Source organism: Peromyscus eremicus, chromosome 18 (assembly GCF_949786415.1).
Source record: "Peromyscus eremicus chromosome 18, PerEre_H2_v1, whole genome shotgun sequence".
Lineage (NCBI taxonomy): Eukaryota > Metazoa > Chordata > Mammalia > Rodentia > Cricetidae > Peromyscus > Peromyscus eremicus.
In genome coordinates, this window is record NC_081434.1 from 44809927 (window position 1) to 44824639 (window position 14713).

At 46.9% G+C, this 14713-nt stretch overlaps 1 protein-coding gene across 3 annotated transcripts in view; it reads right to left on the reverse strand.

Annotated features, from left to right (window-relative positions):
* The window catches only part of Rfx4 (regulatory factor X4), a 154723-nt gene that overhangs the window by 137154 nt on the left and 2856 nt on the right, over window positions 1-14713 (reverse strand). Inside the window, exon 1 of one of the 3 annotated variants that reach the window (XM_059245593.1) lies at window positions 2772-2895. The exons of the other annotated variants lie outside the window; for them this stretch is intronic. Within the exon in view, the coding sequence (XP_059101576.1) occupies window positions 2772-2880 (109 nt within the window). The 5' untranslated portion in view covers window positions 2881-2895. Of the gene's footprint in view, window positions 1-2771; window positions 2896-14713 lie in introns of those variants that run through there. 3 annotated transcript variants of the gene reach the window in all.

Below are 14713 nucleotides of genomic sequence, written 5' to 3' on the forward strand. Positions count from 1 at the left end.
CGGCACCAACTCCCTTCACCTGGGCTCACTGCAGCTGAGCCTGCCCGTGAGCTTCACTTCCCAGGAGCTAAGCCAGCTTTGCTTACAGGCAGACCTTCATGCCTCTTCACTTTGGCTCAAAGACTGGGAAACTTCCATGACTTTTCTCCATTTCTAGGACGAGATTTCTCCATTTCTAGATTGAGCAGATCCACATACAGTACCGGGATTCCTAGGGGGCTGTGGAAGTAGTAGGAAGTTGGCACATCCAGGAGGCAGCATGTCCCAGGCCTAGACTTCTGCTCATAAACACACGTCGATATATGGGGGAGTTGATTAAAGTGGCAGTCGAAAGGCAAACACTCCTCACAGCTTGCAGAGCCTGTTCACGGGGACCATAGATTTCCTATCTACTCCTTCACTCTACAAATAACTGCCGCTCGCCTTCCTTGTGATTCTAATAGAAGTTATTCAACCAGAACCCAAGTTATCTCCAGTGGACTAGGGCCTCAAGGCCTATTTATTTGCTTTCTATAATTTATTTTCCTCATCCTTAAAATGTAACAACCTTATTCACCTTGTTCAATAGCTTGTCCCCAAGAGCTAAGGACAGTTAAGTAACCAGTTGGCAGGGGTGACTAATAAAAACCAAACCAAACAAACAAATAAAAAACAAAAAACAAACGAACAAAAGGCAGCAGCTGGAATGACAGACAGGGAGATCCTCTGTCAGAAAAGTCCTCAGAGGAAGAGGAACTTGGGCAGAGAGAAGTCAGCAAGGGAACAAGCCTTCGAGGAGTCGGAAGAGGCAGCATCATGTTTGAATTAAGGTCCAGGTAGCTGACATGCAGGAATCAAGGGTGATATAGTCGGTACAAGGTGAAGGGAAGACAGAAGAGATCTTGGTAGATTGCAAGGTTTAGGGTTAGGGAACTTGAGTTCAAGTCCCAGCCTCACCACTCACTAGCTATGTGGTGATGGGTTCCTGAATCCTTGTCTACCAGGGTTCTCCAAAGATGCCCTGAAACAGACATGGCAAAGCACTTAAACCACTTGGCCTCATGGGTCCTAGGAAAATAGAGAAGGTGCCATCTCCCAGAACCCAAGAACACACTGGTGAGAAACAAGGCCAGACAGTCAGTGGGCATGTGAACTGTAGCACAGACAAGACCAGACAGTCAGTGGGTATGTGAATTGTAGCACAGACAAGACCATACAGTCAGTGGGCATGTGAACTGTAGCTCAGACTAGACCATACAGTCAGTGGGCATGTGAACTGTAGCACAGACTAGACCATACAGTCAGTGGGCATGTGAACTGTAGAAGAAACAAGACCAGACAGTCAGTGGGCATGTGAACTGTAGCACAGACTAGACCAGACAGTCAATGGGCATGTGAACTGTAGCACAGACTAGACCAGACAGTCAATGGGCATGTGAACTGTAGCACAGACTAGACCATACAGTCAGTGGGCATGTGAACTGTAGCACAGACTAGACCAGACAGTCAGTGGGCATGTGAACTGTAGAAGAAACAAGACCAGACAGTCAGTGGGCATGTGAACTGTAGCTCAGACTAGACCAGACAGTCAGTGGGCATGTGAACTGTAGCACAGACTAGACCAGACAGTCAGTGGGCATGTGAACTGTAGCACAGACTAGACCAGACAGTCAGTGGGCATGTGAACTGTAGCACAGACTAGACCAGACAGTCAGTGGGCATGTGAACTGTAGCAGAAACAAGACCAGACAGTCAGTGGGCATGTGAACTGTAGCTCAGACTAGACCATACAGTCAGTGGGCATGTGAACTGCAGCAGAGACTAGACCATACAGTCAGTGGGCATGTGAACTGTAGCACAGACTAGACCAGACAGTCAGTGGGCATGTGAACTGTAGCACAGACTAGACCATACAGTCAGTGGGCATGTGAACTGTAGCACAGACTAGACCATACAGTCAGTGGGCATGTGAACTGCAGCAGATACCAAGTGTTCACCACATGCCAGTTACTCTGTGTCACCAGCCTCGTCTCTACTCCTCAGAGAAACCAAGGCAGAGAGTCCACTGACTCTGATTTGCTGGAAGGAAGCTAGGGCAGACAGACAGGGAGAATCCAGGTAGTCAAACTCAGGCAGGTGGTGGCTGAGCCACGTCAGGTCTGTCTAACTTCAAGCATTGTGACTCGTGGCCCATGGCCTCCATAAACAAGCAGCGTGCATATGAAGACACTGCAGCTGAGGGAAGACGGTTTCGAGCTCAGTCTGGCTGCCTCACAGACAAGTCAGTTTGGCTGACCCCTCAAGAATTCACCACTACTCAGATAAAGGAGGAAAGAGGCATTTTAGGTAAGAGGGCTGCGGTCAGAGACGAGGGCACAGAGCAGTGTAAGGCCAGGTGGGTTCTGGGAAAGGTGGAGAGTCCGTCAATCTATGGTCCAAGGACTTGGTAGGAAGGACATGGGTAGGAGCAGCTTGCAAAGGCCTGGCTCACCAGGCCTGTCAGTAGGAGTGTTACTAGGAAGCACAGAGCTCCGCTTCTGAGGAACTGGTGACAGCAGGAATGTCTTATGCAATGCCTGAGAAGAGGCTGCCTGACAAGACGTGTCACCAGGTTTTTAATAGAAAGTGTTATTCATGCTCTCTGGAGAAGCAGTCTTTCAGGACACTGTACTGGGGCTTACTTTAGGAACCCACAACCGTAGAAACACTACATAAAAGGGTTGATATGCCACACAGATGACAGTCAAGGAGGACCTGTCCTCAGGTCCCTTCCCCAGAGCCCAGGTCATTACCAGAGGAATGGCGTTGCCATGGCCTGTGTCTATCACCTCCAGCACCAGGGCATGCTTTTCTCTTGATTATTCTCTCCCAGTCTCTCTTTTCTCTTCCCTGGCTCCACATTGGTGGGGGACACACAGGAGAATTTGGACCCTAGGAGGCAGCAGCTGTGGCCTCTCCAAAGGGCTCTCCAGGTCAGTGGTTGCCATGACAACACCACAGGCCCTAGCCCAGGGGCCCCTGGGTTCCATCCAGGAAGGGGCTGTACCACAAAGACAGTCCTACCTCTTGTTTACCTTCATTCTTTCCCACGCTCACCAAACATTGATTGGTGCCCACACTATGCTAAGCTAAAGATCCAGTGATGAGCAGACCAGAAGTCCTAGCTCAGAGGACCTGGGTCCTACAGTGCAGACAGACAAACAGACAAAGGGGATGACTTCAGAGCATTAAGAGTGGGAAGAGCCACAGAATGGGATAACATGGGCCTGAGGTACTGTTTTAGGTAGTAGGGACACTAACTGCTGGAGGTGACGCTGGAGGGCACAGGCCCAAGGCCGGACGTGGGCTTAGAGATGAGGAGGATCCAGGAGACCACTGTAATGGAGGAGGGGGAGACACGGAAGAACAACAGGGAGTCAGGAAGGGCTGGAGCATGCAGGGACTTGGTGGCCAAGGGTAGAACTTCACATTTATCCCAATGTTCTAAGAAGCCATCTGAACTCTCTCTGAAGCTTTCCAAGGATGACTTGAACCACAGGGTCTCCAAAAGGCAAGCCTATGAAGGAATTTATGTTCATCCATCCCACTCTTAACCTGTCGGCTCTCTGTAGAGGATCATGTGCCCGGTGCTGGCCATACACCACAGACACAGTATCTTCACAGAAGGCTTGAGTTTTTAGCTTGGTTGTAGATAATAACACAATAAAAGATGTAACTCCCTGCACCACAGGACATGAAAAAACAAAACAAAACACACAACTGACCTATTTTAAGCGTCAGGAATCTTCTTAGAGGAAGTGACACCAAGTGACAGCTAAGGAGTTAATGTGGTAGGCACAGAAAAGAGGGGGAGAGTTGTGGACACAGCAAAGAGGGAGGAAGGGAGGGTCCCTGAAGGAACAGCATGTGTAAAGTGCCTGAGGCAGGACAACACTCAAGAAGCTGACAGGCTGGCCATGGAGACAGGTACCTGCTGCAAAGCCTGAGGACCCCAGTTCAATTCCCAGGACTCACATGACAGAGAGAACCAACTCTTAAGTTGTCCTCTGATGTGGAGTAACAGGAACACTCATCCATTGCTGGTGGGAGTGTCAGCTTGTACAGTCACTGTGGAAATCAGTATGGCTGTTCCTCAGGAAGATGGGAATTGATCTACCTCACAATCCAGCTATTCCTCTTGGGCATGTACCCAAAGGACACCTCATCCTACAACAAAGACTCTTGCTCAACCATGTTCATTGCTGTTCTAGTCATAATAGGCAGAGACTGGAAACAATCTAAATGTCCCTCACCAGAAAAAAATGGATAAAGAAAATGTACATTCACACAATGGAGTATTACTCAGCTGTTAAAAAGTGACATCATGCATCAATATGCAGGCAAATGAATGAAACTAGAGAAAAATCATCTTGAGTGAGGTAACCCAGACCCAGAAGACAAATACGGTATGTATCTGCTTATATGTGGATACTAGCTGTGATAACTAGCCAATGATAACCAAGCTACAATTGTAGAACCACAGAGGGAGGGTATAGAGTAAGGGACTAGAGGGTACAGATAGACTTGTTAGAAAAGGGAAGTAGAATGGATAACTATGGATGGATTGGGGGCAGTAGAATGGGAGGATCAAGTGTGGAGGGGAGAGAGGTTTGAGGGAAGAAATATGGGGAGATACAGCTAAATTAAGGAGCATTTGAGGGGTAGTATGGAAACCTAATACAGTAGAAACTTCCTAAAATATATACATATATGAAGGTGATCTAAATGAAATCATAAATAATGGGCAAGACAGAGTCCTAACTGGCCATCTTTTGTGACCAAAGAAGCTTCCAGTACTAGGATTGGGTTTCATCTAATTGAGATGTTGGCCAAAGGGGTCCCATGGGAATTCCCAAACAACCCAGGGCTGTTGCTAAGACAATGGGTTGCTCTCCTCAAACTGACAGCAAAGCCGCACGGCTGAAGACAACACCCACATAACTCATTGAACATGGAGAAGTGGAGCTGGTGCCCACATAGAGCCTTCCCCCTACATTCTATTGTCTTTGGCCTGGGAAGGTTCTTTGCATGATGCCTAAAGAGAAACACAAACATCGAGCAAGCCACAAAACTTTTGATCTACAATCTGTCCTGTCTACAAGATATGCTAGTGCAGTGGTGGCACAAATCTGCTTTGATTTAAGGCCCATTCCACAAGATGGAACCCACACCCAACGCTGCTTGGGTGACTGGGAACCTGAGACTAGATGGGCGAAGGGACCGAGGGCCTAGAGTAAAACCCAACACTATTAGTCTTACAAAAACTAATAAGTGATAAAAATGATTCCAATGATGTTCTGCTATACTCATAGATCAGTGCCTTGCTCAGCCATCATCAGAGAAGCTTCCTCCTACAGCAGATGGGAACAAATACAGACCAACAGCCAGACAATATGCATTGATAAACCTTGAAACACTCAGCCCTAAATGGGATGTCCCCATCAAATCCCTCCTGTCAGAACTCGGAAAACCCCATGGAAGAGGAGGCAGAAAGAGTGTAAGAGCCAGAGGGTAAAGAGGACACCAGGAGAACAAGGCCCTCTTAATCAACATGATCAAAACTCTTACGAACTCACAGAGGCTGAGGCAGCATACACAGGGCCTGCACGGGTCTGCATCAGGCCCTCTGTGTGTATATTATGGCTTCCAGTTTAGTGTTTTTATCGGATTTCTGAGCATGTGATTGAGTGGGTCTCTGGTTCTAGGGCCTTCTCTTGGGCTCTTTTCCTCCTGTTGGTTTGTCTGCTCCAACTTGACTGTGATAATTTTTGTTTTATCTTAGTACATTTTATCTTTATCGCTGAGAAGCCTGTTCTGTTCTAATGCAAGACAGAAAGGGAGTGGATCCGGAGGGGAGAGGAGATGGGGAGGAGCCGGGAGGCGCAGAGGGAGAGAAGAACACAATTAGGATATATTATGTGAGAGAAGAATCGATGTTCAGTAAAAGAAAACAAGAAAGTTGTCCTCTGACCTCTACATGTCGAAATTGACATCCGCACACAAACTTCTCACACACACGCACATGCACACGCACATGCACACACACACACTAAAATATAATAAAAAAGTTAACAGGCACCTTGGCAGTCACTGCTCACACTCAGCAGGGCGTTCCTTCTGCATGTAGGTACAGCGCCTGCTCTATCCAGCACTCTGAGATGCTGTGGCCTGCACACATCCCAGCCTGGCTCTGCCATCAGTGCTGGCTAAAGAGTCTGGCTTTTGTTCAGTAGCTGGTTGGGAACCTTCAGCAGTTTTGAGTAGAGTGGGAGATAGCCAAATTACCTGTGAGCATCACCATCTGGCATTGCCTAAACACGACCTTAGAAGGGAGGCTTGGGGAAAGAGGAGGTCATGGGGGGTAACTGTGACAGGTACTATCTACACTGGGCACATTTAATACTGAGAAGCTTTATTAAGGCCAATTGAGACTTCACAGTCCCCGTGGGAGGAAGTCAACCACACGAGTCTATCAGGCATGTCCAATCTTTTGACATTAAGACAGGATGTCATCTATAGTTTACTTTCAACAAGTGTGTAACTGTCACCTATCCTGCCCAAATAAAATTGCAAAACAACGAACAAAAAAAGCCTCATAACGTTTTAAGTTTATGATTTTGTGTTTTACCATTCATCACTATCCTTTGCCATGGAACACCACAGGGTTGCTGCCCCAGGACAGATGTGGTGAGGAAGGAAGGAAGGGCTGGGCAAAAGAAGAAAATCCCACACTGGTGCTCACACCCGTCACTAATCCATACAGGGAACTCCAAGGAGAACTAAGAACATTCCACTGAGATGCAGACTCTGGTGTAATGCTTGACCCACACAGTCACGTGACTAGTGTGCCCCTGGGCGAGACTGAGCCTGACTCCTGCCAACCAAACAGTGCCCGTGCGTTGTGCTTGCTTCTGTTTCAGGAACTCTCAGTATCAACTCTAAAGCAGGCGGAGAAACTCACAAAGTCATTACGTGCATGGTGTAAGAATTAACAAGGAACCCTCTTCCCTTCCCAGGATGCACTGGTGATATTTATCCAGTTACCAACTCACAGTAATGTGCTGAGACCAGAGAGGAGGACGGAGCTCGACCCTGTCTCCTGTGGGGGATAAGTCCAATGTCAGAGCAGATCTCTATAAACAGAGACTAGCGTGAGGGTTAAACAACCACAGTCCCAGCCTGGACAAATTTCATCACCCTCCTCTTTTCTGGGGGCCATATCTACCACTACCTAACATCAGCAATGTAGCTCCAGTTTTCCTGACTGGCCCACAGTCAGGACAAATCTCTGTCACCTGCCAGTCCTACAGCCTCTCAGACCCAACCAAGTAAACATAGAGACTTATATTGGTTACAAACTGTATGGCCGTGGCAGGCTTCTTGCTAACTGTTCTTACAGCTTAAATTAATCCATTTCCATTAATCTATACCTTGCCACATGGCTCGTGGCTTACCGGGATCTTCACATGCAGCTTGTCATGGTGGCGGCTGGCAGTGTCTCTCTCACCCAGCTTCCTGTTCTCTCAAGTCTCCTCTCTGTTAGTCCCGCCTATACTTCCTGCCTGGCCACTGGCCAATCAGTGATTTATTTATTGACCAATCAGCAACACATTTGACATACAGACCATCCCACAGCACAGCAATTATAAAAATTTTTCAGTATCTATCACTACAACATTTTTAAAACTCATAGAAAATCAGAAATGTCAGATCCTTGGTGGTCTTTGAGTGGTTTTTCTTTCTAGTATGTCTAGATTTCTTGTCAACTGCTCTGTCAGGTGATGCTCATAGCCCTGAAACCCCAGGGCCATAGGCCCCAAGTAGACTCAGCTGGACTTGAACTTCTGAGACAGGCCACCAACAAACAGATCCTTCTGGGTGAAATGCTTCCTTCCTTCTTTCCTGCTCATCTGCTGTAGATGTTGGGGTTTTTGATGCTGAAAGAGACCCCTATCTGCCCACAGTACCATGCCTTCTAGAAACTACTTCTCCTTCGTCTTCATTACTGCCCAGGCTACAGTCCGTGTGTCCGCCCGCAGATGTGTCCCCAGGAACCTGTCACCTCTCTTTTCCCCTGAACATTCCATCACAGAGGGTCTCCCGTGGCTCTGTTCTTCATATCCATCCCTGGGCCACACGTACCCAGTGTCCATTCCAAGTTCACACCAGTAACATTTACTAAGAACCCAGCACTTTTCTTTCTGCCATGTTATTTCTAGATACCCCTGCCCAGGAGAGGACTAGGAGTTGGTGGCTACAGAGGAATTCTAGTCTCACCACTCCCTGCCCGGTTGCAGGCCTGGAAGCAAATGAACTTCCCTAAACCCAGGTGTCCCCTCATGGAAAACACTAACGTGCCTGTATCGTGTAAGAACCAACACAGCCAATGCAGAGCGAGTGCTTTGCACAGCTCTGAACAAGTTCTAGAACAAAACGATGGAATTGAGGTAACAATTCCCGGTATTTGCTCATGCCAACAGCTCCTTCCTTTCTCTCTTCCTCTTCCCTTCCTCCTCCTTGCTTCCTCCCTTTCCTCTACCTTTTCCTTCCCTCCCTCCCTCCTTCCTTCCCTTTCCTTCCTTCCTTCCTTCCTTCCGTTGGCCCTGTCTTCCGTCAGCCCTGTCTTCCTCCTTCCTTCTCTCCTTCCTTCTCTCCTTCCTTCCTTCCTTCCTTCCTTCCTTCCTTCCTTCCTTCCTTCCTTCCTTCCTTCCTTCCCTTTTCTTTCTTGTGTGAGTGACAATGTAGCAGTTAAGAGCACACAGACTGTGAAACCAAACTACTAAATTCAAGTCTGACTTTCTTACTCTGTAACCGTGGATAAGCAGCTCAACAACATCCTTGGAACTTAATTTCTTCACCTGAAAAATGGGCACCATATCCCAAAACTCTCCTGGAGTGAGAGTGAGAGAGAATTGGGTAGAAGGAGGCGTAGAACGGACTTGGCCACCATGGTCTTTACGGCACGCGCGGCTGAGGTACCCTTCAGTTCCCTGCTGTCATCTTCCCTGTTTGGGCCTCAGATCCCTTGGTATTCTGAAGAGAACTCGGCCTTCCAAACCAGGAAAGCAATCCTAACGTTCCCTTACAGTTGATGAGGTAAACTCTGCAGCTACAGGCGAGTTACTGGATTCCCTGGGCCTTGATTTTCCTCCTGTGAAAGCCATCTGCCCCGAGGTTATCATGGCGGGAGAAATCATCTGAGCACCCTAGGAAATGGCTGTTCCTCACTCATGTGCTCCTCCCTCAACAAGACGGCAGACCCACACAAACAGGAAGAGAAGGGAAGAAAGGAATTAGCATCAGCAGCATGCTTGGCACATAGTAGGTGCTCAAAAGAGTAGGGGTTCATTTGTTGTTTAAGTATCCAGAACTTGACTCCATGAGGCCTCAAGTCAAGCTCCCCAGAAAGCAAGCAGAGACTCCCTGTCTCTGTGGTCTTAAGGTGGAGTTCTGTGGTAAGTAAATGCCTACTGGCTCTGAACGTGTACCAGACCATGGCAGGCGCCGCTCACTGCACAGGCGCAGCACAGGTAACAGTGAGCTCTGGGGAAAGCATGGGGATCAAGGGAAGATGTTTCAAGCCAATGCCTACAAGGGAAGTATCTGCCCTCTACACCCATGTGGATGAAAACACCACGGGATGGAATGAGGACCATGGAACTGTCGTGGGGAAGCCAACAGCCCTGTCCCTGGTGACAGGGGTTTTAACTGATATGCAGGTAGCCTGATTCAGACGAAACACTGGCTGCTCTTCCAGAGAACGAGTTCTGTTCCCTGCACACATGGGACAGCTGACAGCGGCCTGTGACTCCAGATCCAGGGGATCCAAACCCTCTTCTTGCATGCAAGGGGTAAACATAAACATATAGGCTAGCACACGTAAAAAATAAACAAATAAATCCTTTAAAAAAACAAAAACAACAACAACAACAACAACAAAAAACAAACAGCAGTGTCCACTTCAACGTCACAACCTTTGAGTTACACTTGCTGTGTAAATCAGTGCATATGAACGAAGTCCTCTAAACCTTGGTTTCACTGAGTGTCAAATGGGAATGACAACTTGTGCCAGGTCGCAGGTTTATGAGGCAGCATGAAAGACAACACACAGTAGAAAAAAAAAAGGAGACTCTTAAACTTGTTTGTATATGGTCCTGGGGGTGAGGGGCTGTCTTGGAAATAACCACTACCAGGAAAAGTGAATGACGCTGTTTATCCACCATTTACAGTTTGCCAAGTCCCGTGAGAGCCCCTCTGTGTGCTCCTTTAGTTAGGCTCACAATCTCTTGTGCAATGGGTACTTTAGCAGCCCTGCACATCCTGTCAGGGTGAAGCCAATTGTCGTCACTCAAAGGCATGCAGAGCCAACCCTGCCTGTCCTGCAATCACACACTTAACGTGCAGTTTATTTTGACATCAAGGTGTTCATATTGAACCTCTTCCACATGAAAGCTTGTCTAGCATAAACAGGTATGAAGCCCTGAATGATGTATGTAAGATGTCAAATTCACCAAGCAGGCAGCGAGCAACTGACCCAGCTGTAAGCTCCAACAGCAATCTGAGATGCAAGGCATGCTGTATGCTGAGGTGCCCTGCTGGAAGGACCACTTGTGAGCATCCTCAGTCAGCTGCTTCCGGCTAGTACCAGGTTACAGCCAGGTCCCCATGACAGTGTACCCCAAAGAAGTGCAGTATGAGCTCCTCTCCTCCAACAAGGACTTGGAAAGACTTGACCTCCAAACACTAGTGGAGGGCATGAACTAGAATGTACACATCAAAGTCTTCCTTCCATTTATAGGTTTTAGCGGGTGAAGGATGCAGTTGGCTTTGGAATCAGGGAATTCACATCAGAATACTGTCTAGACAGTGTGGTTAGGTCTAGGTGTGTTATCTAGAACCTCTGAATTTCAGTGGCCTCTTGTGTGAAATTGGAATAAATAATGCCATGAGTTCAATATAATCAATAAGAGAAACATGCGTAAGTACTTAGTATTTGGAAAACTTTTTAACTCACTATCCAATTTCAAAAAGAGGCTTGCTTGAATAAGAGGAAACTGACAATTTTGAAAATATCTAGTCACCTTGCAATCAGTGGCCAAAATGGTTTCAATCTAGTTGCCTTCTTGCCTCTCATCTTCTCCCTCTCTCTCTCCCTCTCTGTCTTCCCTCTATTTCCTTCTCCCTTCCTCCTTCCATGTGTCCCTCCTCTGTGTCTTTAGAGGTCCTTACACACTCATACAGTCATCCTTTCTTTTTAGGAATCTCAGTACCAGGAACTTTGACTAGATCCCAGACTCCACAGGGTGTCTCGAACGAAGACTCCCACCTGCCCTGACCTCTGCCCTGACCTCGTGTGGCAGGTGCTGCCCAGGGCTCCCTGGGTGAGTCTGTGCAGACAGCTCTCCTCACACACAGCATTCATCATCTGTGACTGTGGGGCAGCCAGGATAAGAGTGCCCTGCAGCATGGGACCCGACTAGTCACAGTGAGGCGGAGCAATCATTCCTTCAATCACAGCAGAGTTTTCAGACTTTCAAATAAATGGAGCCTTGATTAGAGGAAAGACTTCTCCCCTTCCTTCCTTCCTTCCTTCCTTCCTTCCTTCCTTCCTTCCTTCCTTCCTTCCTTCTGCCTTCTCTTCCTCCTCTTTCTTTTTTAATCTAAAAGCCTGGCATTTGTAGAAAGGTCCCCTACCCAAATGACAGCGACCTCAAAAACTCTACCCACTGAGTTGCAAAGGAAATCTCAGCGGGTGGAGGACCCCTCACAGCTGCTGCGCCCTCTGGACACCATCCCTGCCGTTCTCCAGGTTTCAGTGTTTTGACTGAGGCTCCAAGCCCATCTGCAGTCCTTCCCCACAAGCTTTCAAAACTCTCTCAGCCAGGTGTGTGTATGCTCCATGAAACCAAATCATGGTTTCTGGAGAAACGGTTTTGTGTTTTGTATTTTGTTTGACAGAAGAGTCAACAACAAAAGAGTCAAAACTCTTAGAAACAGGAATTTTACCCCAAATACTCATCACCTCCGGACAGTATGAAATGATCTGATCTGATTTTCTTTTTCCTTTTTCCCGTGGAGCAAAGAGCATTATGCAGACATTAATTTCCATTCAGCCAGATTCCTGCTGCAGAACTGAACTCACACAGTAAATGGGAAAATGTTTAATCAATCAGTTCCATAATTAGTAAATTTGAATTTGTAACATGTGTCCAATTCTGGAGCTATATGAAATCCTAATTACTCCAAAGGGAACTTTGCTTCAGCACATAAGCTATAAACAGGTTGAGTGCATGAACACCCCACATTTAGCCTGATGGTCCTAAAAAAGATAACAGAGAACTCAAAAAAGTCACTTGTGATCACTTTTTAAACTATACATTCTATAATTCTAACATCCAAGGAAGCACATCCTTTTTCCAAGATCTAATGCAAAGCACAAGATTTTACAGAAGTATCTGTAAAGCTCAAGACAAATTGGCATAGTTTTCTCAACAAGACGCATTTGTGCCTCAAAATCAGAGGCTTGAAGATGTAACTAGTAGTTACTAATCACTCTTCATGGGAATGACCAAAGTCAGCTCAAAGATCCAGTCACTTGCGTGGACTGATGTTGCATTTTTCCCACTATGATGGTCTCAGGGCATCAGCGCTTATGAAGTGGTAATTCTCTACTCATATTAAGTAAATATCTGCTGTATTCCGCAGACTCACTTAGGCTGAGTCTAAAAAATGCTAGCACAACTGTGTGGTTAGAAGACAGGACCTAGAGCACTAACTAGCCGTCAATGGGTTGCAAACTGTCCCCAGAGCTTCCTTGTGTCTTTAAATTAAAATGAGCACACCAAAAACCAATGTTTCCAGGTTCTCTGCTCAACAATTATTGGTTGGGCATGGGCAGATTATACTTTGGGGTTTAAAGTAGAACCCAGGCACACTGTTTAAAGAATTCATGCCCCTGGGTCTGGGGAAATGGCTCATCAGTTAAGAGGCCTGGCTGCTCTCACAGAGGATCCAGGTTCAATTCCCAGCACCCATGTGGTGGCTGTAACTGTCTGTAACTCCTGTTTCAGGGATCTGATGTACTCTTCTGGCCCCCACAGGCACCAGGCATGCACATGATGCAGGTCCATACACACATGCAGGCAAATATTCATACACATTTTTTAAAAAATCTATAAATAAAAGTTAAAATAAAAAAAGAATTCCTGTTCTGATGGTCAAATACAACACAATAGAAACCACCTAATTTACTAGCACAGGTTAACACCACCCTAGCTGCCTGAATTTGGGGCAAATTCAGGTAAAAGCATATGGCTGCATGTCATTCTTTTCTGCTTTTTATGATCTCTCTCTCTCTCTCTCTCTCTCTCTCTCTCTCTCTCTCTCTCTCCTGTGTGTGTGTGTGTGTGTGTGTGTGTGTGTGTGTGTGTGTACGTGTGTGTGTCTGTTTGTCTGACTCCCTAGTTTTTAATAACAAAAGCCACAGTTTAGGTAAAAAATCAAATTACAAAGACAGAAACAGAACGAATGGTCATTTTTGTTCCCACATTAAAGGTATAGCATATATTAATTACTTTGCGTGTATACGAATGCTGGGGAGATGGCTCAGAAGCTAAGAGTCCTCACTGTGGGAGCAGGACCTGAGTTCAAGTCCCAATAGACGTGGACACCCATGAGCTTGTAATGCTATTGCTGCGTGAGGTGGAGGCAGGAGGGCTGCTGTTAGTCTAGGTGCAGATCCAGTGAGGGACTCTGCCTCAAGAAAGTAAGATGGCAACAGACCAGGGCACCCGGGGCCCTCCTCAGGCCTCTCTTGCATGGGTGTGTAAACCTACACACACACTTGGGGATACATCACATGCATACAAATACTGCAGGAAGGGCAAAATAATTCAATCTTTTCCTTCCTTGATGAAATGACTGAAAGACTAGACTTCCTGCTTCCTGGAAGCCACATAAAATGACTGAGTCTTTAGACAAGTGTGGTCCGAAAGGTGGAGGAGGCCGAGGAGAGGAGAACCAAGGTAGGGGGCCAGAGGTGGCTTGTCTCAGAACCAGAAAAGTATGAGGGGTTTCTGGGGGGCTTTCAGCAGGGTGCCCAGAGGACATCTCCTCCAACCACCCCACATCTCTCTCCCAGGACCTGAACTCAAGTCAGCAGCTGCTACCTCCACAATGACGTATTTTCCGCCTCCTTTATAGACCAAGAAACACAGGGACAAAATCACAGCGAACAAGACATGAAGTACCTTTTTTATGTCATGGGAAAGGTGTGGAAGTGAAGGCAGAATTTATGCCTCAGTCTAAGCCTTTTTGAAAAGAAAGTGCTCTCTTGATGTTACAATGGGGTCCGGGATGGAGCTCCATGGGAGAGTACTTGCCTAGCACTCTTGAGGTCCTGGGTTTCATCTCTAGCATTAAAAATATTCATTTTAAGAAAGAAAAATGAAACAGAGGCCATGTCCAGACAGCAAGCATCCTGACGTGTTGCGACAGTCTAAACTCTTTCCAGGAATCCTGTCCTCATTTTCCAACTAGATACCAAGAATTGAGCATAGGTGGGCCAGGTCTCAGGTAATAATATCAGGGTCTGGCATTGGCTGAGTAGTTTCTAGGGGTCATGTGCTAAATTAAGTAATATGCACAGCCTCATTGGATTTTCATAGTAACCCTAGGCCTGGGCCAGCTTTGCAAA